The 26,183-nt window shown below is 43.4% G+C and overlaps 2 protein-coding genes and 1 long non-coding RNA gene across 7 annotated transcripts in view; 2 read left to right on the forward strand and 1 right to left on the reverse strand.

Annotated features, from left to right (window-relative positions):
- LOC140633148 (uncharacterized) overlaps positions 1-26,183 on the reverse strand; it is an 87,413-nt gene that overhangs the window by 11,283 nt on the left and 49,947 nt on the right. For 2 of the 4 annotated variants that reach the window (XM_072825744.1, XM_072825601.1), the window contains exons 1-2: positions 2,084-2,320; positions 363-401 (exon numbers count right to left, since the gene is read on the reverse strand). In XM_072825744.1, the coding sequence (XP_072681845.1) occupies positions 363-401; positions 2,084-2,116 (72 nt within the window). In that variant the 5' untranslated portion in view covers positions 2,117-2,320. Of the gene's footprint in view, positions 1-362; positions 402-507; positions 558-1,134; positions 1,273-2,083 lie in introns of those variants that run through there. The other 2 variants (XM_072825832.1, XM_072825891.1) reach the window with 2 other exon arrangements.
- Positions 2,694-5,083, forward strand: LOC140634338 (uncharacterized). The gene is made up of 3 exons (XR_012031862.1): positions 2,694-3,211; positions 3,765-3,830; positions 4,711-5,083. It is a non-coding gene; the product is annotated as an uncharacterized lncRNA (long non-coding RNA).
- Positions 7,547-13,534, forward strand: ZNF772 (zinc finger protein 772). 2 transcript variants are annotated; one of them, XM_072824826.1, is made up of 5 exons: positions 7,547-7,791; positions 8,369-8,407; positions 9,853-9,979; positions 10,333-10,440; positions 11,060-13,534. In XM_072824826.1, exons 1-5 carry the CDS (start codon positions 7,714-7,716, stop codon positions 12,202-12,204), a joined length of 1,497 nt encoding a protein of 498 aa, XP_072680927.1. In that variant the 5' UTR covers positions 7,547-7,713; the 3' UTR covers positions 12,205-13,534. The 2 variants fall into 2 exon arrangements, with proteins under 2 accessions (XP_072680927.1, XP_072681002.1); XM_072824901.1 differs by lacking the exon at positions 9,853-9,979 and having other exon boundaries at positions 7,550-7,791.

Here is a 26,183-nt window from a genome sequence, read left to right on the forward strand (position 1 = left end):
CCAGAATAGGGGCCCAGCTCCCGGCTTCCATTCTAGGTCTTATTTGTTTCCTACTGTTTCCACCAGACACAATAGAGACCTAAAGTTTCATGAGTATTCCCAGCCCAGCCTCTCTTCTAGCATTTTCTAATGTCTATCACCATGACTGTAACATCTTATAAACATCACACCATTGATTGCCAGAAATGGGAACCAATCCATAGAATTCCTGCCCTGGACTCAGGCCCCTGATCTTAGGCGATCACCTTCCAGGGATCTAGGATGGAAGAGTAGAGATAATTGCAAGCAAAGAGTCACAGAATCCAGCAGCCCATACAGGTGGGAACTGAAGAGGGTGAGGTTTGAAGATAACCCCCACTTACCTCCGCATGGTATGGAAGCAAATCTGCAGCAATAGGAACCTACAGAAAAGGAAAGCCATGAGAGGCAGGCAACAGTGTTGCGCCACAAAGGTCAACCCAAGCCCCTCACACCATCTGGTCTTCAGTCCTCAGGGATGCCTCTTACCAGCTGTGTGACATTGGATACTCAACCTCCCTGTGCTGCAGTGTTGTCATCTGTAAAATGAGGATAAATAGTGGTACCCACCTCATGGGGCCATGATGTGTATCAAATTCATTCCTATGTGTCAATTAGTAGTGACTTTTACTGACCTCATAATTAAAACGTTTGTCAACATTTTCAGTGCAAATAAACTGATACGTATTGAAAATGAGTTTTGTACATACATTTTAATTAAGAGAATGTGATATTTAAGGCCCTTGATTTTAATCAGTTGCTTAGCAGTATATTTAAAACTTCAACCAACATGAAGTACTTACATCAATTTAACTTGTTAAACCCATGCTATTTTAATGCCTACATATGTATATATATACACACATGTGCAAATGTATATATATGTATACATGTATTTTTATCAGTTAATGTTTAAGTAAAACTTAATTCATATAACTCACAGGTTAATAAAATGGGGATTGGGCCTGAGCAAACAGTAGATACTAGTGTGGTGGCAACTTGGCTGCTTACTACACACACTCCTAAAAGCAGTCCTGCTGGGGGTCTTTCCAGCTACTCATCCCTCCTGCTCCAAAGGCTGGGGGAAGGTAAGAGCCAAAAGGCTACCCTACTCACCTGACTCTTCCTTTTCTCCACAAGGACTGGACATGAGGGCTTGCTGAGTCCAGAGTGGCAAACCTAAACCACTGAACATCTCAGGCTCCATTCCAGTCCTGGGTCCTTAGATCCTATAACCCTGCACTTCTGCACACACTAACCAGAACCACTTGGGATTACCCTTCTGAAAGTAGCCAACACCCCACCCCCAAGCCCATCTGAAAGAAGAATTTAAAATTCTCCCTCCTAAATAGGAATCCCCACCACATCTTGGGTATCTTCAGCCAAGACCCATCCCCAGGATTTAGATGTGAGCAAGCTACGCCAATGACACCTGCACTTGACAGGGTAATTCCAATCACCGTGTCCCAAATTCAACTCCTACTCTTTTCCCTGAAACCCGCTCCTTGTACCGACTTCCCCATCTACATCCTTCCCCGTATTTTCAGGAACCATACATACATGCATGCATGCATGCAAACACAGATGGTCCTTCCTTCTCTTCTTTCTGTCACAGCCACATCTGGGCATCCAGGAATCCTGCCCAGTTTTTAAAATCCCTGAGAGACCCCATCCGTCCGCCCCCTCGATGGCCGTCAGTACGTCCAGTTCCGGCCACCATGCTCCGACTGTCTACTGTACGGACTCCTCCACCCTATCCTACCCTACCCTCTCCCGCAGTGTTCCCTCAGAAGCTTCTGAAAACTCTAAGCAACACGTGGGCGTCGGTCCTCTGTTCACTACAGTCCGTGGCCATCCGAGCCCTCGGAGCCCAGGCCCAGCCACTCGGGTCTCCAGTGCACCGGGACCTGCTCCTTGCGGACACGTGACCGACCGTAGCTTTAGGACACGAGTGCGGGCCCTGTCCCCGTAGCCCTCCCGCACCCCTCACACTGGCTGACAGCAGTGCGGCCGCTCTCTCCAGCTGGGCGCGGGCTGGGAGGCCCAGGGACCCGCGGCCGCCTACCTGAGCCAGGTCCCTCTGCGCGGCCGCCGCCATCGGACTCTGCGGGCGGAGCGGCGCCGGGGGAGGAGGACCAGCACCGGGGGCCCCGATCCCGCGCCGCTGCGGTACCGCAGCCCCACCTCTTGTTGCAGCTTCCCGCTCTCGTCACCCCAACCCCACAGCTCCCTTCCTGAACTTCAGTTCAGACCAACCGGCCCCAGAGGCCCGAAAACGCCCGCCCCTGCAGCCGCGCCAGAAGCCCCGCCCACCGCGTTCCGCACGCTAGAAATCTTCGCTTTCATTTGCAGAGCGCGGGCGGCGCGGGGCGCAGCGCCTTTCGGGTAATGTAGTTTCCACCGCGCCCCGCGTGGAGCAAGTGGGCCCACAGGCAGAGATGGCAGGCAAGAGAAGTCTGGCTCAGAAACTGTACGAGGCTCTCCTCCAGAGACCATCCTAAATGCAGATGGGCCTAGATTTGAGTTTTCCTACGCAGCTGGTACTACAGTCTTTCCTTCTGTCAAAGGACTTCAAAAGTCTTGAGAGCCACGATAAAGCGGCTTCCTTGGATTGAACTAATTGTCCGTTACCAAATTTCCCTTGCTAAGGGGCTGCCAAATATCAGACAGCAGTGGTGAATCAATGTCTGATATGTGAGGAAAAATGATGCAGTTCTGAATGTAGGTGGGGAGATAGGGATCCCAACTGTTCACCTTTCTCCCTCATCCCACATATCTGTGCCCTTTCCCTTTTAAGGGCCCAGCATTGGTGTTCAAGTAGGACAGTGGGCCTCAAACTTAAAAGCCAACATGCCTCTCACTCCTAGATTTCTCCCCGTCATCCCTTTTTACTTAGTATTCCCACTGCCCTTTCATTCCCATATACAAAGCAAACTCCCTGCAGGTAGGAAGGATGCTGGACTGTTGATACCAGGAAGCATTGATAAAAGAAATGCCACCACTTTAGTATGTTTTCTCCCAGTACCTCCCTTACCACTGGCTTCATTTATTTCGTGTCAGTCTTCCGGTTCCCCAATTCTTCTGTCCTTTTTATCTGTAGGCTGAGTAATGACTAAATCCACCACTGCTTTTGAACAACTCATGAGAATAAAAGATGATGAAGCATTCACTCTTTCCTGGGATTTTTCTGGAAGTAGGTATTAAGTACTAGCTGATTCTGGAAAGGAGGTGGTACATCAGTATTGGAGTTGAGAACATGAAATGATAGAGACCCAAGTGGCATTAGTTATTTAGATTAGGCCGCAATGTAGCATGTGACTATAGACTACCATTTAAGGAAATATACATAAGTGGTAAAACTGTAAAGACATTAAGAGTATGATTATTAAAATATCAGGTGAACTCTAGGGACCAGAGTTCTGTTTTACACTGGGTGATAGTTTTATAGGTATGGTCATTATTTTTTTTAGTTTAATTTATTTATTTATGAGAGAGACAGAGGCAGAGACATAGGCAGAGGAAGCAGGCTCCCCCATGGGAATCACAATGCAGGACTCGATCCCTGCAGACACTCAACCGCTGAGCTACCCAGGCATCCCTAGGTGTGGACTTTATTAAAGAAAAAACATGATTTGTACATCTTATTAACACTCAACTGAATGTATGACAGTTTTTTAAAAAAGAAAGAGGAAAAGCTATTTAGATAGTTTATGTCACAATAATAAACAAATGGATGATCTCAACAGGCTGAAACACCTGACATGGTCCAGAGTCTTTATTGGGGTTCCCATCGGAAGACACAAGCAAGACAGGTAGGTACATTGAACAAAGCTTAGATACTTTGAATAATTTTAGCAGACTCTGGGATATAGTCAGTAGGACTCAACAACTGCTACTCCTGGGTGAAATCTACAGTTCCATTCTGGAAAGCTGTTAGTATTTTGTTTACTTCAAAAAGAAGAAAGAGGCCTCCACTCACCTGAAGGGAAGCCATATAGCAGAGAGCATAAGCTACATATCCCAGTCTACTTCATGTTGACTGTGCAGGACTTCAGGGTGTAACCTGACCCAAGTCTGTCTACCTGATGCACAGCAAAGTCAATCACTGAGACATCGGGTATGCAACAGAAAAATGGGAAACTGCGCTCTTTAACTTTTATCTTTATAACTCTGCCCCCTTCCTTGTCTTCCTCAGAACACTATCCAGGTTTCTACCTGAATCTGTGTCTCCTGAATTGCAATTCTAATTGCCCACGTAAGAGTCTGTTTGCTTTAATTTTCAGTGAATTCTTTCTTTTTTTTTAAGATTATTTATTTATTTATTTATTTATTTATTTATTTATTTATTTAGAGAGAGAGAGGCAGAGGGAGAAGCAGGCTCCATGCAGGAAGCCTGATTTGGGACTCGATCCCAGGTCTCCAGGATCATACCCCAGGCTGCAGGCGGCGCTAAACCGCTGCGCCACGGCACTGCCCTTCAGTGAATTCTTTCTTGGTCAACAAGTTGTATTCCAAATTTGTCCTCTTCTAGTCTGAAGAGTATACACTCTGATTCTATTTATTATATTTAAACTAAAAATCACAAACATGTATTTAATACATTCAAGTTGTGAAAATTAGTAATGAGAAGTCTCACTAAAATGGAATTAGGAGGTTTCTGCAGGAGAAGCGCTCATTCCCTCCCAATTGCAGTCAATTGCAGACCCAACAGGAAGAGTTGGACTTGACCTTACCTGGACAAGATCTTGCATATTGATACTACTCTACTACTCCGGACACAGGAAGAAACGCTTTCTTCACACCTCCTCTCCAGGCAACAGGTCCACCAATGCAAAGCCACATTGCTTTGAACTCCCAGTTTACGGCAATGGACTTGTAGTTCATAACAGCCTTCCCAACTTCCCCCTTTTCTCCTTAAAGAATTGTGCCTCGGGATGCCTGGGTGGCTCAGTGGTTGAGCGTCTGCCTCCAGTTCAGGTTGTGATCCCGGGGTCCTGGGATCCAGTCCCACGTCAGGCTCCCCGCGGGGATCCTGCTTCTCCCTCTGCTTGTGTCTCTGCCTCTCTCTGTGTGTGTCTCATGAATAAATAAATAAAATATTTAAAAAATAGAGAATTGTGCCTCTCCTTTGTTCCCCAGACTTGCCTATGGTTTTGCTGTAGCGTGTTTGTCCTGAATTGCAATTCTCTTTTCCCAAATAGACCCATCTTTTGCTGGTAAAATATCTGGCAGCTTCTATTTTTTTTTAATTTTTTTTTATTTATTTATGATAGTCACAGAGAGAGAGAGAGAGAGAGGCAGAGACACAGGCAGAGGGAGAAGCAGGCTCCATGCACCGGGAGCCTGATGTGGGACTCGATCCCGGGTCTCCAGGATCGCGCCCTGGGCCAAAGGCAGGCGCCAAACCGCTGCGCCACCCAGGGATCCCTGGCAGCTTCTATTTTTAAAGTTAACAGAGTTATAAATACATTTACTTCCCATTTCAAATATAAGGGATTTAGCACATTAAGCAACTAGCCTTCTCTCAATGGATGTTGTCTGATAAAATGCTTGGGAATTCTGATGGAGAGAAGAAAGGAAAAAGAAAAAGAAAACTTTCCCTACAACTTAAAGCTCATTGACAAGTCCTTGGGACAGGCAGTGACCTTCCTCTAGGAACTCAACTGCCTCAATGTTAATACTTTGCTAAGGGCAAAAGACAATCTTAACTTAATATTATCTCAACCTCCAAGATCCTGTAAGTCTCCTTTAACATACAAAAATACTAGGGATGCCTGGCTAGTTCAGTCAGTAGAATGTGTGACTCTTGACTTCGGGGTTGTGAGTTTGAGCCCCACTCCTAGAGGTAGAATTTACTTGAAGGTAAAAGCATATAAAAATTCCTTTGGAAAAAAAATTCCTTTGGAAACTTCCTTTATTTCTACCCCACCAAGATATATGTTAGCACTCATCCTCCAAGCATATGGCCCACTGATATACATTTAAAGGGTCTCATGACTAAGGTTTTACTATGTGGTACTAAACAACCTTTTCCTAACAACAGCTAGCCCATCAAGGGGACAGTCCCTCAAGATCCTGGAAATCTTCCTTCCAGTTTCCTTAAGGACTTAGGCTTTCAGTCACTCCTCACAACCCCAGTGTAACTCTTTCTGCCCACAGCTTCTGCCCCCATGCTTTAATTTTAATCACATTTTTGCACTGGCAATGTCTCAATAATTTTTTTTGACCTTTCACTCCAAACCCCAACATTGGCATATCAATTCCATCATTTTAATTCCATAGATAGATAGATAGATAGATAGATAGATAGATAGATAGATATCATATATAGATACTGAACATTTATTTTATTTTTTAAGATTTTATTTATTTATTCATGAGAGACACAGAGAGAGAGGCAGAGACACACACAGAGGGAGAAGCAGGCTCCCCGTAGGGAGCCCGATGTGGGACTCTATCCCAGGACCTGGGATCACGACCTGAACCAAAGGCAGACGCTCAACCACTGAGCCATCCAGGAGTCCCTATTTATTTTATTTTAATCAAAAGCTGTACCTCTCTCTCAATCTTAATTCCTTCTCTCATTGCAACTTTTCATCTGGGATCAGACTTCTTTGGACTTGAATATTTTGTTTAGAATTTTATTTTCTATGGGTTTGTTTTCCATTAAATTAATAATTTTGGAAAAAAAAATTTTGGGCTTCAAATAGTCTTATGTCACACTTTCTTAAGAGACATTTTCACTATGCATAGAAAATTAAATTCGTGTCTATTTCTTCTATATAGAATCTGTTTTTATTGCCCTCCTGACTCCCAAATGACATTTGGTATATCACCTTTCTCTCAGACATTTGTAACACACAAGGAATATAAGGAATATAAGGAATTGAATACATCGCTGTATAGAGAGTATGAAATATGATCTTGTAAGAAAGTATTACCACTGTGTTCTACACAATCACTTATTATACTGGCAGGGGGAATGATTTCTGAGGTAACCACAGACACAAACATTGCCCATGTGCTTTAGCAGTGCTTAACATCCGTCTCCATGTTCCACATCTTCTAGGTGTCTGTTGTCTTTTCTTTCTTGGTCCTGACCCTCAATGCTGAGTCTCACAAAACTAACTCTAGAGCTGCAGGCTACAAGTTTATTTGATAGCAATATTTATTAGCCTCCAGCTATAAAAATCTGAGTGGCATAAGCATATGATGCGTCTATCGAATTTTTGGTGAGCATTCTCGGCGTAAAGAGTCCTGAAATAAATCTCTAAACATTTCTGTAACTTGGTACAGACTACACTGGTCGGAAATACGGGAACAGATGATTTAAGGGAGAGGGAAGCTCCGCCTAATCCTCAAGACGCAATTTCTAGGCGCCGCCAGTTAACGCGGGGGCCTATCCTCCCGCGGTGGCTCAGATAGCCTTCTCCAAACGTGGTTGCTGAGGAAACTACATTACCCAGGATTCTCCGCGATGCTGGGTTAATGAAGGCCCGATAGAGGGGCGTTTCCGTTGGTGCGGGAGACGTCAGGGAGGGATTTCCGTTCCCTTCTTGAGCGGACATTTTGTTTGCTTTTGGATTAGCCCGCCAGGTCAGACTTCAGATCACCGTGTCAGGCCTGAGTGACAGGAGAGAGCAAACGCGAGAGGGGGCGTTGTCTTCTAAACAGAGGCGGGCCCACTGGCCGTTAATGACCCCTTCCCATCAGCGCGCCTTCCCCGGTCCGCAGGTTCCGGTGGCGGCGGCGGCTCTGAAAGACCTGGCGCAGGTGGGTGCCGCGCCCTCGAGTCCCCCCGCGGCCTCCGTTTCTGAACACAGAGTCTCGAATGAGGGCCGCCTCAGGCCCCCACAGCTCCGGCCTCTGTGTCCAGGCAGCAGGACGCTCCTATTGGGTCCCATATCTGACAGCCGTTGTGGTGGGGTGTGGAAGGACGTTGTGGAAGGCGGAGGGACGGGCGTATGCAAAGGCTGGGGGCGGAGGGAGGGCGACACTGACCGAGCATTTGGGAACTCCGGAGTCATAGGTGTGTGAAAGGGTCAGAGGATGTGTGAAGAGGAGTCACACCTGCAGTGTCAGCCTGAGCAGTTGTGCCTTCGTGGTGCGCGTGCCGGCAGCTAACGAAGAGGGACTGCTTCTGGAACAAACTTGGGGTGGAGGTTAGATGATGAAGACGGTGAAGCACAGAAAGCCTTAGTCCAAGGTAACACAGCTGTTAGGTGGCCCTAGAGACCGAGGCACAGAGGTGAGCCAGTCAGCCCCGGGTCTTTGTGGCCGGGCAGGAGTAGGGGATAGGCATGAGCTCCTTCGTGGTTGTTTGTCTCTCACAATCTTCCTCTTCTTACAGGTTCGGATGAACTCGGAAGTAATTATGGGCCCTGCACAGGTGAGGGAAGGGCACCTGTGCTCTCATCCATCCCACTCCCACCCTCACCCCCAATGGTCTCCAGGATTGTGGGATCATACAACACTCTACGTATACTCTCCCAGCTCTTGATTCTGAGGAACCTGGAGAGAGCCTCAGCCCAGGGTTTTGAGTTCAGGCCAGGGGTTATATGGAAGGATTCCCGTTTTGGGTAACTGCTGGAGTATGATGTGGACAGTTTTTCCAGGTACAGGAACCAACATGTGCAAATACTTGGAGGAGAGACTGAGATAGAAGTTTTCAAGAAACAACAGTTCTCCCCCATGTGTGATAGGAATCAGGAACAGGTGGACAGGAGTCAGGTCTGGAGTGGACAGCTGACAAGCTGTGTCTCTGTTCTGAGGATTGTGTAGCCATGTGGGTACCAAGCAGAGGAGGGAGGTGATCTGATTCAGGTTTTAACAGGACCCCTCTGGATGCCAAGTGGAGAATGGACTGTGTGTGGTGAGGGTAAAGGATATAATAATATAGACAAGGAGACCAGGAGGAGGCTGCTTCAAAATTCCAGGTGACTAAAAAAAAAAAAAAAAAAAAAAAAAAAGATTCCAGGTGACTCATAGTGATGGATGGGCCAGAGGGGAGATGTGTAGAATGAAGAAGTGTTAGGTCAGATTTTTTTTTTCTTCTTTTAAATGTGTGTGAGAGAGAAAAACCCGAGGTTTTAGCCCTTATCAGCTGGAAGGGTAGATGCTCCATCACCTGAGACAGAGAAGTCAGGTTGGATAACAAGATTTTATTTGTTGCTCATGTCTAAGTTGTTCCAGAGAACAGTGAATGGAAGTGATAAGTGAGCTGCTGGACACAGGACTGGACTTCTGTGGAGGGGTTCATGGTGACGACAACCACAAAGTAGAAAATGGTGTACAGGTTGGATTAGGAGGAAGAATATACACATCACAATGACAGTGCAGTTACTGAGTTAGGAAGGTGATGGTGGAAGGCCAAGGACTGGGTGGGGGACCAGAGTTGTGAGACACAGTATGATCCAAAAGAATACTGTGTACATGGAAAGTAGCATGGACTGATGGCTTCTGGGTCCTGGTATCAGGGACTTAAAGGATAAAGATGAGCCCAACTTTGGTTGTCTGGTAGCATGATCTTAGCAACCCCAGGAGAACTGGCTGGCAGGAAGGGGTGGAGGCGGGGTACAGTGCAGCCCTGCAGGCCAGGCCCAGAGCTTAGATGGTGCCTCTCTGAGGCACCACCTGCCTGTTGTTGCTGTTAGTGGGCACAGTAATCAAAGGGACGATTAGGAGAGAGCAGACACCTTTGGCACCTAGTCTCTGTGTTTCCTCTGAATTGAGAAATTAGGTAGGAAGGAATGCAGGGGGGAGATCTGTGGAGGCCTGGATGGGTGTCCTTGGGAGAGAGGCTTCTCATGGACTCGGATCTCTCCATTGGGACAGGGGCAGGTGAACTTTGAGGACGTGGCTGTATACTTCTCCCCGGAGGAGTGGGGGCTCCTTGATGAGGCTCAGAGGCTCCTGTACCGTGATGTGATGCTGGAGAACTTGGCACTTATGGCCTCTTTGGGTAAGGCCTCACACCCACCCCAGGGTCCTGTACTGGGCTCTTCCTCTCCCCTATTTCCCAAGGGCAGTCCAGCCCTTCCTGAATCAGAGCTTGTCTTCTCCCGGACTGGAAGCCTCTGTTCAGATCCATGTACCTCTGTGCCCTAATTTGTGCCACCTCCTCTAGCTGATGTTTCTAGTGGCCTGCATGGGTCAGGAATTGCAGGGACCATTTTGGTTACTACTTGTTGAGACCATGAACTATTCATCCAAGACCCTTCTTTGAGGTTATTTTTATAATACATAGTTTTCTTCTCTGAGGGGTGGGTTACCCAGGCTAGTGCTGGCCATTTACCTGTCTTGTCTTATCTTTAGGATATGAATCTTCCATGTCCCATGGATTTGCTTCACTGGAGCTGGGCAGCAAGCCCTGGGGATCTGACTGGGCAGATGTTACTCCAGCCAGGACCAGAGACACTCAGGGTGGGTATGACCTGGGGAATGGGAATGGGGAAGGATGTGATGTTGGGGCTGGGTTCCTGTCATTCCCTAATCTCTCTCCCCACACTTTACTTTGCCATGTACACACTTGTCATTTATGCTCTGACCTTTGGCCTCTGGATGTTCCCCACCTCTGCCTCCATATCTGACCTGTTCCTCTCCATTGCTCCTGCTGCAGTGCTCCTCAACATTGGCCTATACTTAGTGTGTTATAAGATGTGCACATACTCCAAATAGTTCTTAAATACCAACTGTTCAGTGGTAGCTATTCAGTAGACACAGCTCTCACCTGTCCCCAGCAGCAAAAGCCTCACTGACATCCTGAAATATTCTTTCTGGGCTGTACCCCACATTTGTGTCCTCTCCTAGTCAAAGCCTCTTCCATTCCTTTATTTTTTAATTTTTTTAAGGACTCTTACATTCTATGATCTTTAGATGTCAACTCCTGCATAGCAGCCCTTTACTCAACTTGAATTTGGGCCTCTTGTTCTGACAGCAGTCCTATGACCTAGATCTTATTTCTGTTAGACACACATTTATAATGAGGCTACCCCTTCCATCAGTGTCAATTTGTACTTCACCAGCATTTGTCTGCTTTCAGGTTGTTGGCATGGAACAGAGGGTGAGGAGATAGCTTTTAAGCAGAACATTTCTGTGGGAATGTCACAGATCAAGACTCCCAAGACAGGTCCTGCTACCCAGAAGGCCCACCCCTGTGAGACCTGTGGCCTGGTCTTGAAAGACATTTTGTACTTGGCTGAGCACCAGGGAGCACACCCTGGTCAGAAATCATACATGTGTGGGGCATGTGGGAAACAATTCTGGTTCAATGCAAACCTTCACTACCAGAAGCAGCACAATGGAGAGGAACCCTTCAGAGGGGATAAGGGCAGCACCTTACTTGTGAACAGCTGCCCTGTCAAACCATTGGAGATGCCTTTTATGCCAGGGAAAGGTTATAAGGACTTGCCAACTAGCTCAAGCATTTTCCAGCACCATCCCTCTCATAGTAAGTGGAAGCGAAACAGTAATGCCAAATGTGTGGATGCCTTTCACAGTGGACAGAGGCATTATGAGTGCAGCGAATGTGGGAAAACCTTCAGCCGCAAAGACTCACTTGTCCAGCATCAGAGAGTCCACACTGGAGAAAGGCCTTATGAGTGCAGCGAATGTGGGAAAACCTTCAGCCGCAAACCCATACTTGCTCAGCACCAGAGAATCCACACTGGAGAAATGCCATATGAATGTGGCATATGTGGGAAAGTTTTCAATCACAGTTCCAACCTTATTGTACACCAGAGAGTCCACACTGGAGCAAGGCCTTACAAGTGCAGTGAATGTGGGAAAGCCTATAGCCACAAATCCACACTTGTTCAGCATGAGAGTATCCACACTGGAGAAAGGCCTTATGAATGCAGTGAATGTGGGAAATACTTTGGTCACAAATACAGACTCATTAAACACTGGAGTGTTCATACTGGGGCAAGGCCCTATGAGTGCATTGCATGTGGGAAGTTCTTTAGCCAGAGTTCTGACCTTATTGCACACCAGAGAGTTCACAATGGTGAAAAGCCTTACGTGTGCAACGACTGTGGAAAAGCCTTTAGCCACAAACATGTACTTGTTCAGCATCATAGAATTCACACTGGAGAAAGGCCATATAAGTGCAGTGAGTGTGGGAAGGCCTTCAGGCAAAGAGCTTCTCTCATCCGACATTGGAAAGTTCACACTGGAGAAAGGCCTTAGGATGGCCGGTAATATACCATATTTCCTTGTTCAACATAGTGACTGACAGAAGCTGTGAGATTAGCCTTTGTGAGTAGCCATCAGCCAGAAGTTGAACCTCCTGCATTTAAACATCCACTCTGTTGAGACTTCTGAATGCCAGCTATGTGGGAATCTTTCTGGTGCAGTGTTGCACTTTGTAACCTCACCAGGAGCCTTGCCAGAATTCTGTCACTGCCAGTGTCTCTGAAAAACAACAACAACAACAAAAACAAACAAACAAACAAAAAACAAGCTATGTATGGAATGGCAGAGTCCCACATTGTGCATAAGTCATCCCAACATGTTCTAATAGCCAGACATCTGCTTCTCCTCCCTTCCCTAGAGGGAATCATCAGTACCTAGAGCCCATTAAAAATCCTCACTCTTTCCTGCCTTCTCCTCCAACTGGTTTAAGCATGGACATGACCCAGTTTTGGTTAGAAGGTTGCAATTTTTTTTTCTTTCTGCTGGTTACTTATAGAGAAGATTTCCATTTTTCATGGACTTGAACTGATTTTGTTGGTCTCATTTTGTGCTCATGATGGATTCGTTCAGCCTCCAAGTCCCCTACTTTGAAAATTGCCATCTCATCTTTTTCTGTTTTTGCAACAAATGCCTTAGTTTTAAACTACCTTTAATTTGGAGGATTCTGTTCGCTCTGTGGGTTGTATTGAGAAGAGAGTTGGGCGCTGCCAGCGTGAAGAAAGGAACAACTTTTGTGAGAGTTCAAATGTTTCTCCGTGGTATTAGCAGAATGGCAAGGAACAACTCTCATTTTAGCCTAACTTGCATTACTGCTCAAGGACTCCTATGAATTAGGCCCAGATTGCCAGGCCTAATCTTTTGGCCTGTATGCCAAGGTTTTTTGTGTGATCAAGGTCACCCTGAGCAGTGGGCAGTTGTGACAACCTCTGGTGTATCTGGGAGTGGTATGAATTGGTTCCCTTGTTCCAGAGGGATGTTTCATATTCCCATATTCTCTTTATGGGAACTTGACACACACATCCTGCCCCCAGGACTTGCCGATGCCCCTGAAATCTATTATTTAGTAGGCAGACGTCACTGTCCCCTAAAAAGATAGTTAGGAATCATAATAGGCACAGAGATACTGATGAATTGGGAGTTGGGAACATACTGTAGAGAATGTGACTTTTATACAGGTAAATGCACATATGTTTCTATCACTATGGCTTTGGTATGAGGTTTACAGAAATTCTCAGGATTCCCGTATTTGTGTCTCTTTTATGGCTACAGTCCCTGTCTGAGCAATTTAAACATTTTCTGCAATAAACTGCACATATTTATAGTATACAGTTTGATAAGTTTTAATACATGTTTGTGAAGCCAAGTTTTCTGAATTGCCTTATAATCCCTCCTCCCCTTACCCATTCCCAGGCAGCCACTCATCTTGCTTTTTAACTGTAGATTTTTGTTGCATTTCCCAGAATTTTATGTATATGGAAGGATTTATGTACACAGGTAACACTTTAATATATACTGTTATATATCTGGTTTTAACTGCATAATTGCCTTGTGATTCATCAGTTTTACATGCATCAGTAGTTCATTCGTTTGCATTCATACTTTTGCTGAAAGTTCCATTTTTAGAGAAAGAGTTCTTTTTTTTTTTTTTTTTTTTATGATAGTCACAGAGAGAGAGAGGCAGAGACATAGACAGAGGGAGAAGCAGGCTCCATGCACCGGGAGCCCGACGTGGGATTTGATCCCAGGTCTCCAGGATCGCGCCCTGGGCCAAAGGCAGGCGCCAAACCGCTGCGCCACCCAGGGATCCCTAGAGAAAGAGTTCTAAATCAAGTGATCCAATAGAGAGCTCACAAAAAAACAAAGCCATGGTGTCTGTTAAAAACTTTACCTGGAAGTGATGTGTTAACATTCCTGACTTATCCTGTGAGTAGTACAGACTAATCCCAGTATAAAGTGGAAGAGGACTGGGCAGCCCCAGTGGCACAGCGGTTTAGCGCGGCCTGCAGCCCAGGGCGTGATCCTGGAGTCCTGGGATCGAGTCCCACGTCCGGCTCCCTGCATGGAGCCTGCTTCTCCCTCTGCCTGTGTCTCTGCCTCTCTCTCTCTCTCTGCATCTCTATGAATAAATAAATAAAATATTTTAAAAAATAAAGAAGAGGGCTCCACAACTGACAATACAAGAAGGTAGGGATTTCTAAGAGGATCTTGGATAGTAGTTTCCACAATCATAGGGTTTTTTTTTTTCTTTACATTTTTGGTCTTTTAATGAATGACATTGACTAGTTTTAAAATGTTAACCTTACATTTCTAAGGTGAGCCCTATTTGGTCATCCTGAATTCTTTTTTATGTACTGTACTTACTTTTTTTTTTTTTTTTTTTTGCATCTGTACTCATGAGGGATGTAATCTCTAATTTTCCTTAAACCCCTCCTGGGTTTAGTTGGTATCACCATAATGCTGGCTTTACACAATAAGTTGGTTAAGTATTCCCTGATTTTTAATTTTGTGAAACAGTTTGTGAAGAATTCGTTATTGTTTCATTATTGTTTTGTAGAAATCACCAGTGAAGTAATTGGGCCTGAGGTTTTATTTTAGGGGAAGATTTATAATTACAAATTTAATTTTGATTGTGGATGTAGATCTTTAGTAGGAGTTCTTTTTATCCCAGCAGGAGGAAGGAAGATTTCTTCCTCCTCTAGCAATAACCCAGCCAATGAGAAAGCACTATAGTTACAACTCCTAGTTACTCCAGTGGACTTCTCAACTTCCTTTTCCCTCTATAAAAGAGCATTCCTCACCTTTGTTTTCTGGACTTGCCTATGGTTTTGCTAAAACTTGCTTGCAAATCTCAGCTATTCCCAAATAAACCCATTTTTTGCTGGTAAAATAACTGGCAGTTTTATTTTTAAGATTAACAAGAATAAGAGAGGTGGCATCAGTAAAGACTCTACAGGTACTAAAATAAGAATAGTTTGACTATTTAAATAAAATGAACTTCTTGAATGACACAACCACCAATGCTCACTGTAGGGGATAGAATAGTTTGACTACTTAAATAAAATGAACTCCTTGAATGACACAAACCACCAATGCTCACTCTAGGGGGAAAAAAACTTACTGGTTTAGTCCCTCAGTACTGGGAAGGTCGTCATGCCCCACATTGGAAGGAAAGTGTGTTGCAAGTGGAAACCACTTAAGGCGACATTTGAGAAATAAGGACAGTTACGAGGGAGAAACAGATTATTGAAGCATCAAGCCAGCATCACCTTATTGAGTGGTCATTTAATAATAATAATAAACCCTCAACAGTCAACAAAATACAAAACAATTATGTACACATCAGAAGTAACATAACTCCAAATTGTATGATGGTTCTAAACAAGGACCCTAAGTCTGAAAGTCAAACGAAATATTTAGTGGCACTTACCCCAATTTAGGGGAGAAAGGTTCTCCCTATGAAGGCAAACCTGGAGTGATGTATTTCTCTTGGAAATGTTTGTTAAAAGTTACCATGAAAACAGACTAGTGAATACTGCAAGAGCACAATAGAGTGAACCATTTGGGAGGACACAGTGCAGGTATAAACATGAAGCAACAGCTGATGAACTTTTTGCAAGACAACAAAACTTCAAAGATGTTTTAAAACAGTATTATCTCAAAAAACTATTTGAAAAAAAAAACTATTTGGAGGCAAATGTGTTATTGCTAATACAGCCTATAACATTGCAAATTCAGAGACCATGAATTTAGAGATGAATCCAAAGTCAGTTAATAGTTAAGATGAGACTTCTGAATTCTGAACCTTCTAGCCCCTCAGAAAAAGCAAATGAAAATTATCTTGACCCAGGATAATGATGCTGTTTCTGAAAGGCCACAATCAAAAGATGTTTCCCTTTTTGCAAGGGCTTGGAAAAATGCAGACAGGGTACTGTCTTTCCATAAAAGAAGCAGCTACAGTGAAAAAGGTATACGGGTTTGTTTTACACATCTTGGGAAAGCTGTCTTCAGATGTCTGTTTCAATTCCAAGAAATTTACTTTCAGGTCACCAAATGATGTGCAGATCCAATCAAAGTTTTGGTGCTTTCTTTAGATGTGTTACAGAAACCCAAGGGTCTGTTCCCTGGAGTTTGATGGCATAAGGATTGCTTAGCACTTCCTGACCAGGGCCTTTCCAGTGAGGCTGATAAGTCTGAAGGTGTCTTTTCCAACAACACCTGGGAGCGCACTGAGAGAAGACTGCTCTACCAAAGCATAGTTAACTTTTTTAAAAATATTTATTTATTCATGAGAAACACAGGCAAAGACACAGGCAGAGGGAGAAGCAGGCTCCATGTAGGGAGCCTGACATGGGACTTGATCCCAGGTCTCCAGGATCAGGCCCTGGACTGAAGGCAGCACTAAACCACTGAGCCACCCGGGCTGCCCAGCATACTTCTCTTTAATATAAATATCAACTGTGAGTCAAAGAAGGCTGGAGCCAAATGCTTTGAATGTCCTTTGACTACCTCAAAGGGTAAAAGTCTGTGAGTTCCCTAGGGGGTGGATCTGAGGTTTAGAGGAATTAACAGCCATGCTTTTGGCCAAGGTATTTGAGAGTCTCTAGAAGTTTTGCCAATTGAGTTTTAATAGTGCCATTAAGTGGATTTAGCTAACAGGATTAAAGATGATAAGCAAAAACTGGGAAAACAGCACAAAATCATCAAAATACCTGACCACTATTTCAAATGGGTTCTCTGATCACTATGAAGTTTGAGAGAGATTCCACATATAGGGATAGTATCTTTGTTTAAAGAGATTTATTTATGGGGATCCCTGGGTGGCTTGGCAGTTTAGCGCCTGCCTTTGGCCCAGGGCGTGATCCTGGGGTCCCAGGATTGAGTCCCATGTTGGGCTCCCTGCATGGAGCCTGCTTCTCCCTCTGCCTTTGTCTCTGCCTCTCTCTTTCTCTGTGTGTCTCTCATGAATAAATAAATAAAATCTTTTAAAAAATTATTTATATTGGAAGGGGTGGGAAAGAAAGAGGGAGAGAATCTTCAAGCAGATTCCTCGCTGGGTATGGAGCCTGACATGGGGCTTGATCCCACAACTCATGAGATGACCTGAGCTGAAACCAAAAGTTGCAACTCAACTGACTGAGCCATACAGGTGCCCCTAGGGATAATCTTTTCCAACAGTCACAGAAGAGACATTGGCCTATTTTCAAGGGAAAGCTTTGATCCGTAAGAAAACCCAAACCATAACTAAAACATCTAAATCCATGAGATGGGGTGAGCTGTATGAAATCCATTTGCCAAACCTGAAGTCTGTTGGGTAATTTGAAATGCCCAGGGTCAGTATGGACGGGTACCTAAGACTATATTTTGAACAGGTGGGACAAGTGAGGTAGGTACTTCTGTGGACTTAGTAACTGTTCCTCAGCAACATTGGTTTATGAATGCTATCATTTTCTCAGACAAATGGTTTAATGTGTATGCATTTGGGTTTTTTTTTTTTAAGATTGATTGACTTAGAGAGCCCACAGGTGGAGAAATGGGCAGAGGGAGAGGGAGAAAGAATCCTCAAGCAGACTCCCCACTGAATGTAGAGCCAGACATGAGGCTCAATCACAGGACCCCGAGATCATGACCTGAGCCAACATCAAGAGTTGACCAAATAACCTACTGAGCCACCCAGGCACCTGTAATGTGTATGCATTTGTAAGTAGTGGAAATTTTAGAACTTCTGATATGGCTGAATTGTTATGTGTCCCAAACCAAAGTTATCTCTTTTTATTAAGGGAACAATTATATTTCCAATATTGTCTTTCCCCCTTTGTTGCCAATTGCTGGGTATCTCCTGTCAATTTTCCCAAAATTTATCATTTTGGAGAACATCCCTTTGAACCACGACAAAAATTTGGCTATTCGTTTCCTTGAGAGCAGCATTTGTGGCACAGATACCAGTGAGGTGGGTTGCTTTGGCCCCCAGGGAGTTGGGTCTGGAATGCCCAGAAAATTTACTAATATCCAGAGTAGCTGGCAGAAGTATGGCATCTAAAAAATTTTGGATATAGGAACCATTTTTAACATTATTCCAATTGGAGGTAAGGACACATTGTTGTTTCTATAATATTCCAAAAGTCATAAGCTACCTCAAAGACATATCGGCTATAGGTATAAATGTTTGTGGAGTTTTACTCTTGGGTGAGATACAAGCTCAAGTGAGGGCATAGGACTCAGCTTTTGGGCTGAAGTAGTCAAAAGTAAAAGTTCTGCCTCAGTGACGTCAAAGGGTGTTGTAGTAGCATACCCAGCACGATATTTACAATTTTCATTCTTTAAATAAGAACCATCAGTAAACCATGAAAAATCTGCATCGGTTAGAGGAGTTTCCTGTTAAGTTCTCATGAAGATTCAAAAAGTACCTGTCAACATTAAGCAGTTGTGAGGGGTTTCATCTGGATCGAAATGTAGTCCTTGTTTCAAGATCAGACACCCTAAGTATCTAACCTGAGACCGAGTAAATTGCATTTTTTCTTTGAGGACTTTATGTCCTTTTAAGGCCAAAAATTTTAACAGGTGGGTGCTGTCTTCCTGTGAAGAGATTTGAGAAGGGAAGCAGAGAAGCAAATTGTTTATATAGTACAACAAAGTAGAGCCTGCTGAGGACTTTCTATAATCCAAATCAAGTTTTAAAATTTGTGAAAAGTTAAGAGGGACTCTGTGATACCTTGGGGCATGACTCTCCAGGTGTATTTCTGTTCTTTCCAAGTGAAAACAAAATTGGCTATCCTTATCAACAGGAATACTAAAAATGTACTGCATAATCAATTACAGTGAAAATTTTGTTTACCACAGGAATGGATGTTAGTAGCAGATGGGCACTGGGGACAACAGGGTCTGAGGAGTGGTTATTTGGTATTTATTGCTCAGAGATCCTGGATAAACTCCCATTGTTGGTTTTTGGGTTTTCTCACAGTTAAAATAGTGTTATGGGAAATAAGGCGGGGGTGGGGTGGGGTGGTGGGTGAGTAATGAGACCTTCCTTAATCTATTATGGGCTTGATACCCTGGCAGGCTTCTTTATTTCTAGAGCACTGATTATAGGAGGAGGTTTTGGTTTTTTTTTTTGTTTTTTTTTTTAATTTTTTTTTTTTAATTTATTTATGATAGGCACACAGTGAGAGAGAGAGAGGCAGAGACACAGGCAGAGGGAGAAGCAGGCTCCATGCACCGGGAGCCCGATGTGGGATTCGATCCCGGGTCTCCAGGATCGCACCCTGGGCCAAAGGCAGGCGCCAAACCGCTGCGCCACCCAGGGATCCCCTAACAGGAGGTTTTGAATCTTGATAGAAGCTACTCTGTGGATTTCCCAATATTAGTTGAGGATTTTTCCCAGAGAGGATGGTAGCTGTTACAATAGGAACAAATGCTCAGTATCTCCAGAGTCTGCTATAGTGCTGTCAGAGACAGAATAAAAGATGTCAAATGGTCATTAAATTCCCTTGGTTGGCTATTTTGATTACCACTGTAAAATTCTAGAGTTATTACCCCTTTTTGGGAGAAAGCCTGGCATGATACTTTTATAAGAGAACTCAGCCCAATAAAATGAATAGGGGCAGAATAACTAAGGAAAAATGGGTGAGAGTAGCTCTCCAAGGACCTAGACAAAAGGGAGTAGGTACAGACACAGGAACCTGTTGAAGTGTGTTAGAGACCCCCACTATTTGAACTACTCTAGTACTCTGGAACAGAGGCAGCTTTACAGCAGTGGGGGGTTAAACACTGAGAGTGTAGCTTTGGTATCAAAGACAGAGATTCGGGGATCCTTGGGTGGCGCAGCGGTTTGGCGCCTGCCTTTGGCCCAGGGCGCGATCTTGGAGACCGGATCGAATCCCACGTCGGGCTCCCGGTGCATGGAGCCTGCTTCTCCCTCTGCCTGTGTCTCTGCCTCTCTCTCTCTCTCTCTCTGTGACTATCATAAATAAATAAAAATTTAAAAAAAAGGAATATTAAAAAAAAAAACAGAGATTCATTCCCAACTGTCTTGACTGTCCAGTGAAACGACGACGCTGAGAGGGCTTCAGAAACTGCAGTAGAGGGAGCCAAGGATGACGGCCCGCAGGTCACAGCAGGAACTGCGTCCTGGCAGCGCTGGCCGCTCCTGAGCGAATCCGCGTCTCCCCTCAGTTCCTCCAGACGCGCATTTTCTTGAATTCCCTTGAAAGCCCCACCTCAGCCACAGACTCAATAATTAAAGAAATAGCCTGTTTTGGGGAAAGAAAAAAAAAGTTTCTCTAAGCTGTTTTAAGAAGGAGGATTGGGAAGAGCCCCTGAAGTTTCTCATACCTTCGTCATTGGGAATTAGGAAGACACTAGAAAGGCTGGCAAAGGACTGAATGCACCTGGAACACTCAAATTTATAACAATCTTTTTTTTTTTTTTCCAGTACCCTGGCTTTTTGCAAAAATAGCAACTAGAAAGGCTTTTGTTTTGTTCACGGACTGTCATTTGTGAGAATCGAAAATTGAGAATTTTAGTGGTCTTTCTTTTAGGCGACTCATCTGGGATGTGGGTGAGCTGGTTTGCCATATTAACTAAATCTGGAGTGGGAAGTTTCTCATTCCATCCTGGTCCTTTTAACTAAAAGAGAAAGATCCTTGTTCAGGCCATTAATAAACAGAGTCAGATGCTACCCAGGTGGATTATTCAACATCTAAAGGTAGACCAGAATAGTCTTTTTTTTTTTAAGGTATTCATTCATTCATTCATTCATTCATTCATTGGAAACAAAGAGAGAGAGGCAGAGACATAGGCAGAGGGAGAAGCTCCCCTGCGGGGAGCCTGATGTGGGATTGGACCTCAGGACCCCAAAAATCATGCCCGAACCAAAGGCAGAGGCTCAACCACTGAGCCACCCAGGTGTCCCTAACCAGAATATTCTTGAGACAATTTTGTGTTGATTGTAATTGTCATGATCACAATCCTTGATTACAAATCTTTTATCAGCTTTCTGTGTGCAAGCCTGAATTTTGTTGCCACATGTCTGCAGACAAAGAAGATGAGACAGAAGGGAAAAAGAGGCCTCAAGCCATTTTGACTTATTTTAATTGTTTGCTTCAGTGAATTTAGAAATAGTATTTTACAAAGAGACAAACTTAGAACACTAAAAACAACTGGAAGCCTTGAGATAACCATTTAAAATAGGCATCCCATTTAGAGTTTTTTATTTTAGGAACTGCAGCTTTCTAATTGAATTTTGAGTAAAATAAGTAAGCTTGGGGAGATCAAAACTTCCTCATAATGGCCACGGAAGCTCCAAATTACTTTTGATTAAGTTAGTCTACTTACTCATAAATGCACGATCATAGTTTTTAAACATAAAACTAGAGTCCCAGTTGGGAGGGGTGCTCTCAAAAGCATTTTGATGACTGGGATCCCACTTCTTAGAGGTTCTTCTGGAACAGTCTGGTTCTAGAAGGAATCTGATTGAAGGCTACAGTACCTACAGGTACAGTAGTAAAATCCGATCCTGAACAGGAGTTGAACTGAAGGCTGGCACCGTTTCAACCAGAATAATCTGATTCACAAGAAAAACTGGGACTGAAGTCCTACACAGTTCAAAAGGGCACAGTTCCTAAAGGAGCAGTCTAGTTCCAAAAAAGAGTCATACCAAAAGCTAGTTCCTATAGTAACATTCTTATTCCAAACATGACTTGGACTGAAGTCAACACAGTCCCATCAAAAATGGTTGAATTCTAAAAAAGGAGTTGCACCAACGATCAAACAAGTATTCTCAGAGATAATTTTTTAAAAGACAAGGTCTTAAAACAGATCCTGGGGATCCCTGGGTGGCGCAGCGGTTTAGCGCCTGCCTTTGGCCCGGGGCGTGATCCTGGAGACCCGGGATCGAATCCCACGTCGGGCTCCCGGTGCATGGAGCCTGCTTCTCCCTCTGCCTGTGTCTCTGCCTCTCTCTCTCTCACTGTGTGCCTATCATAAAAAAATAAAAATAAAAAACAAAAACAAAAAAAAAACAGATCCTGAATAAGTCCCAGAGGGCTCAGACACAAAGCATGGAGCTTAAAATCCAGAAGAAAATTTACTGGCAAACCCCAGGGTTGGTGAGAAAGCAATGAGAACAATCAGCTGTGTGGGTACCAGCACATTTGTTCACCAGCCTCAGAGTTGTTGGGAGTCTTCTCTGGATCCCAGTTTGGTGCAACAACTAACCTTAACTTTAAAAATAAAACTGCCACTTATTTAACCAAAAAAGGGGGGGGGGTGTCATTTGGGAATAGCTGAGAACTGCAATCCAGGGCAAGCAAGCTTCAGCAAAACCATAAGCAAGTCCAGAGAAGAAAGGTGAGGAATGCTCTTGTATAGAGGAAAAGGGAATTTGAGAAGGCTGTTATAAACTAGAAGTCCACTGGAGAAAACTGGGTAAGTATGGTGGCTTCTCAGTGATTGAGCTGTCACTATCATTGGCCAGGCTGTTACCAGGAGAGGAAGAAATTGAACTTCCTCCTGGGGATAGTGAAGTAGTATTGGCTTGCAAGGTCCTCTTTTCCCATTGGGTCTGCAATGGACAACTAGTACCAGGCATGAGAGCTCCCCATGCTGTGCTCCTGACTCCATCCTAAATGAGGTTTCCTTTTTGTGAATTTTCACACCTTATACTGATAATATCTATACCTCTTTTTCTTGATCAAAAGTTTATCAGTTTTATTATCTTCTTAAAGTAATTGGTTACACTGATTTTTTCCCAATTTGATTTTTTTTCCCCTACCGTTGCCTTTTTCTTTATTTCTCTCTCTCTCTTTAAATCTCTATACCCAACACGGGACTGGAGCTCACAACTTTGAGACCAAGTCCATACTCTTCTGACTGAGCCAGCCAAGCACTCTGCCTTTTACTTTTATTAGATTTCATTTATTTTGCTACTTTTAAACATGGAAGCTGAGATCCTTTGATCTTTGATTTGAAATCTTTTTCCCCCTAGTATAGATGCTTAATACCAAAAGTGGTTCTGTAAGAACTGCTTTAGTTGCCTCCCATAGAAGGCATGCTTTTTTCATTTTAATTTAAAATATTTTCCAGTTTCCTTTCAAATTCCTTCTTTCACACCTAGCTCATTTTAGAAGTATATTATTATATCAAACATTTGGAATTTTCCTTATCTTTCTTGTCATTTATTTCTTATTTAATTCTATTGCATTCAGACTATATACTTTATGGCTTGAATTATTTATGTTTATTGAGATTTTCTTTATGGCTCAGAATATGGGCTGTCTTGTATTTCATGTTAACTTGAATGTTATTGTATTGTTTAGTGAAGGGTTCCACAATTGTCAACTAGGTTAAGATTGTTGATAATGTCTGTTTTCTGTGTCCTTACTAATTTTGGGGTGGGGGTGGGGTCCATCAACCTCTCTTTGAAGATTATTGACATCCCTGAATATAAAAGTGGATTTGTTGGGTGCCTGGTGGCTCAGTCAGTTGAGCATCTGACTCTTCTAGTTGAACAGCCACTATTCCATTCTTTATATTAGTCTTCAAATTATTTCATCTTACCCTTTTTGGTGTTTATTTTTTTTACCCAGCCTTTGGTGGTTTCCTACATGCATATACAAATTAGTACTCAGCCAAATATTTGAGGATGCCCCAGTGTATGACCCTGAAGTTTTCTCTCTCCTGCAGTGCGCACTATGGATTCCAGACACTTTGGCAGACCCAGATTCCAAACTCTGTGTCCTTAACTTAGAGTGACTTTGGGGTTGGCCTGCAGTTCCCATCCTTGCATTAGGTTGCTTGACTAATGTCCTGTGTATTGAGAATCAGTTTAACAAACTTTGTTAATTTTTTTTAAGTTTTTCAAAAAACTTCTGAACCCTCAAAGAAGATAGCTTGAATAAATTAGTAAAATTGAAACACCTCCAGACACAACAGGAAAAAGACAAAGAAACAGCATATTACAAATATAAGCAAGGAAAGGAGGTATAGCACTAGATATCTTTGAAAAATATAATGGATAATGGGTACTTATTTTAAACAGCTCTTTCCCAATAAATGGAAATTTGGAGGACAAAAGTTCTTTGAAAGATACCAACTTACCAGTCCCACTCAAGAAGAAATAGATAATCTGAAAATCCTTGTACATTAAAAATATTTAATTAGGGGCACTTGGGTGGCTCAGTGGTTGAACGCCTGCCTTTGGCTCAGGTGGTGGCCCCCTGGGATTGAGTCCTGGATCAGGCTCCCCGAAGGGAGCCTGCTACTCCCTCTGCCTATGTCTCTGCCTCTCTCTGTGTGTGTCTCTCATGAATAAATAAATAAAATCTTTTTTAAAAATTTAGTATCCAGGCTTCTAGTAATGCAAATCTGTGTATAAGTGTAAGAAACCTTCTTGCTAAAAACTTAGGCCAAGATGGCTTTGCCAATGAATCCTACCAAATATTTAATGAAGAAATAAAGATTCTATCGAACTCTTTTTTTTAAAGATAATATATGGAACACTTCCCAACTAATTTTATAAAGCCAATTTTGTTCTGATTGCAAAACCAGGTAATGATATGAAAAGAAAATTCCAGATCAATATATGAACATAGATGCGTATGTGTGTGCACGCACACACACACACACACAAATCCTTAAAATTTTAGGAAATTGGATTCCTGAAACTGTCATAATCTATTGATATTTACCAGTAATGTAAAGTTGTTTTAACAATTTAGATTATATTAAATGAATGTATATTAGCTAGAAAGTGTAGTATAATTAAAAGCACACCTGCATTTTGTCCCAGGTTCCTGGCAGAGAGCTTTAAAAATCTTGTAATTCCTGGAGTGATAGGAATCTTTCTTATGCTAACAGGTGACTAATGGTAGGCTACTAGAAAGTTTCAGGATGGAAACTTGTTACCAGAAAGACCAACTCTGTGACTAGAAGTTTGAAACTTTGAGTCCGACAGACCTTCCCCTAGAAAGGGAAATGAGTCCAGTCATGTGGCCATGATCTAATCAATCATGCCTGTATAACAGGACCCCAGTCAGAACTCTGGACACCTAGGCTTGGTGGAGCTCCTGGTTGGTGAACACAGTGATGTGCAGGAGAGTGCTGTGGCTTGACTCCCTAGGGAAAGGTCATAGCAGCTTCACAGCCAGGACCTGCCCAGACTTTGCCCTATGCATCCTTTCTATTTTGCTGTTCCAGAGTTATATTATTTACAACAAAACTGGGGCCATAGGTATACCACTTTTAGTTAGTTCTATGAGTCATTCTAGTAAGTTATTGAACTTGAAGGGATTGTAGGGACCCCTGGAATTATAGCCAATAGGTCAGATGTATAGGTGGCCCCTGACACTTGCCACTTTTGTTTGAGATGGGGGCTTTCTTGTGGAGGACTAAGCCCTTAAAGATGTTGGAGATCGTTGCTAACTCTGGGTAGTCGGTGTCAGAGAATTGGTGTCAGAATCAATTTCCTTAACTTGATTTAGGGCATCTATTAAAAGCCTAAAGCTAGGGGCACCTAGACGGCTCAGTCGGTTAAGTGTCTGACTCTTGATTTTGGCTCAGGTCATGATCTCAGGGTTGTGAAATCAAACTCCACACAAGGCTCTGTCCTCAGTATAGAGTCTACTTGAGATTCTCTCCCTCTGCCCCTCATGCCCCATGCTCATGCTCTCTCGCTCTCTAAAATAAAGAAAATCTTAAAATAAAAACCAATCCCAAAGTTAACATGATGAAAGTCTGAATGCTTTCCCTCTAATATTAGGAATAAGCAGGGATATCCACTCTCACAACTTCTATATGGTATTGCACTGAAGATCTATGCCCATGACATAAGAAAATTAAAGGAAATAAATGGTTCACAAATTGTAAAGGAAGAACCAGAAGAGTCATTATTCACAGATGAATGCTTATCTATTTAGAAAATCCTTAGATACATGCTTAAAAAGTTAATAAATTCAATGAGTTAATCAAAGTCCCAGGAT

Source organism: Canis lupus, chromosome 1 (assembly GCF_048164855.1).
Source record: "Canis lupus baileyi chromosome 1, mCanLup2.hap1, whole genome shotgun sequence".
Taxonomy (NCBI): domain Eukaryota; kingdom Metazoa; phylum Chordata; class Mammalia; order Carnivora; family Canidae; genus Canis; species Canis lupus.

What these genes read in the sequence shown, in the direction of transcription:
- ZNF772 (XM_072824826.1), top strand. Translation starts at nt 7,714, where the DNA reads ATGACCCCTTCCCATCAGCGCGCCTTCCCCGGTCCGCAGGTTCCGGTG. An exon ending in CTCTGAAAGACCTGGCGCAG is followed by an intron (nt 7,792 to 8,368) that starts GTGGGTGCCGCG and finishes CTCTTCTTACAG; the next exon opens with GTTCGGATGAACTCGGAAGT. An exon ending in CAGGACCAGAGACACTCAGG is followed by an intron (nt 10,441 to 11,059) that starts GTGGGTATGACC and finishes GTCTGCTTTCAG; the next exon opens with GTTGTTGGCATGGAACAGAG.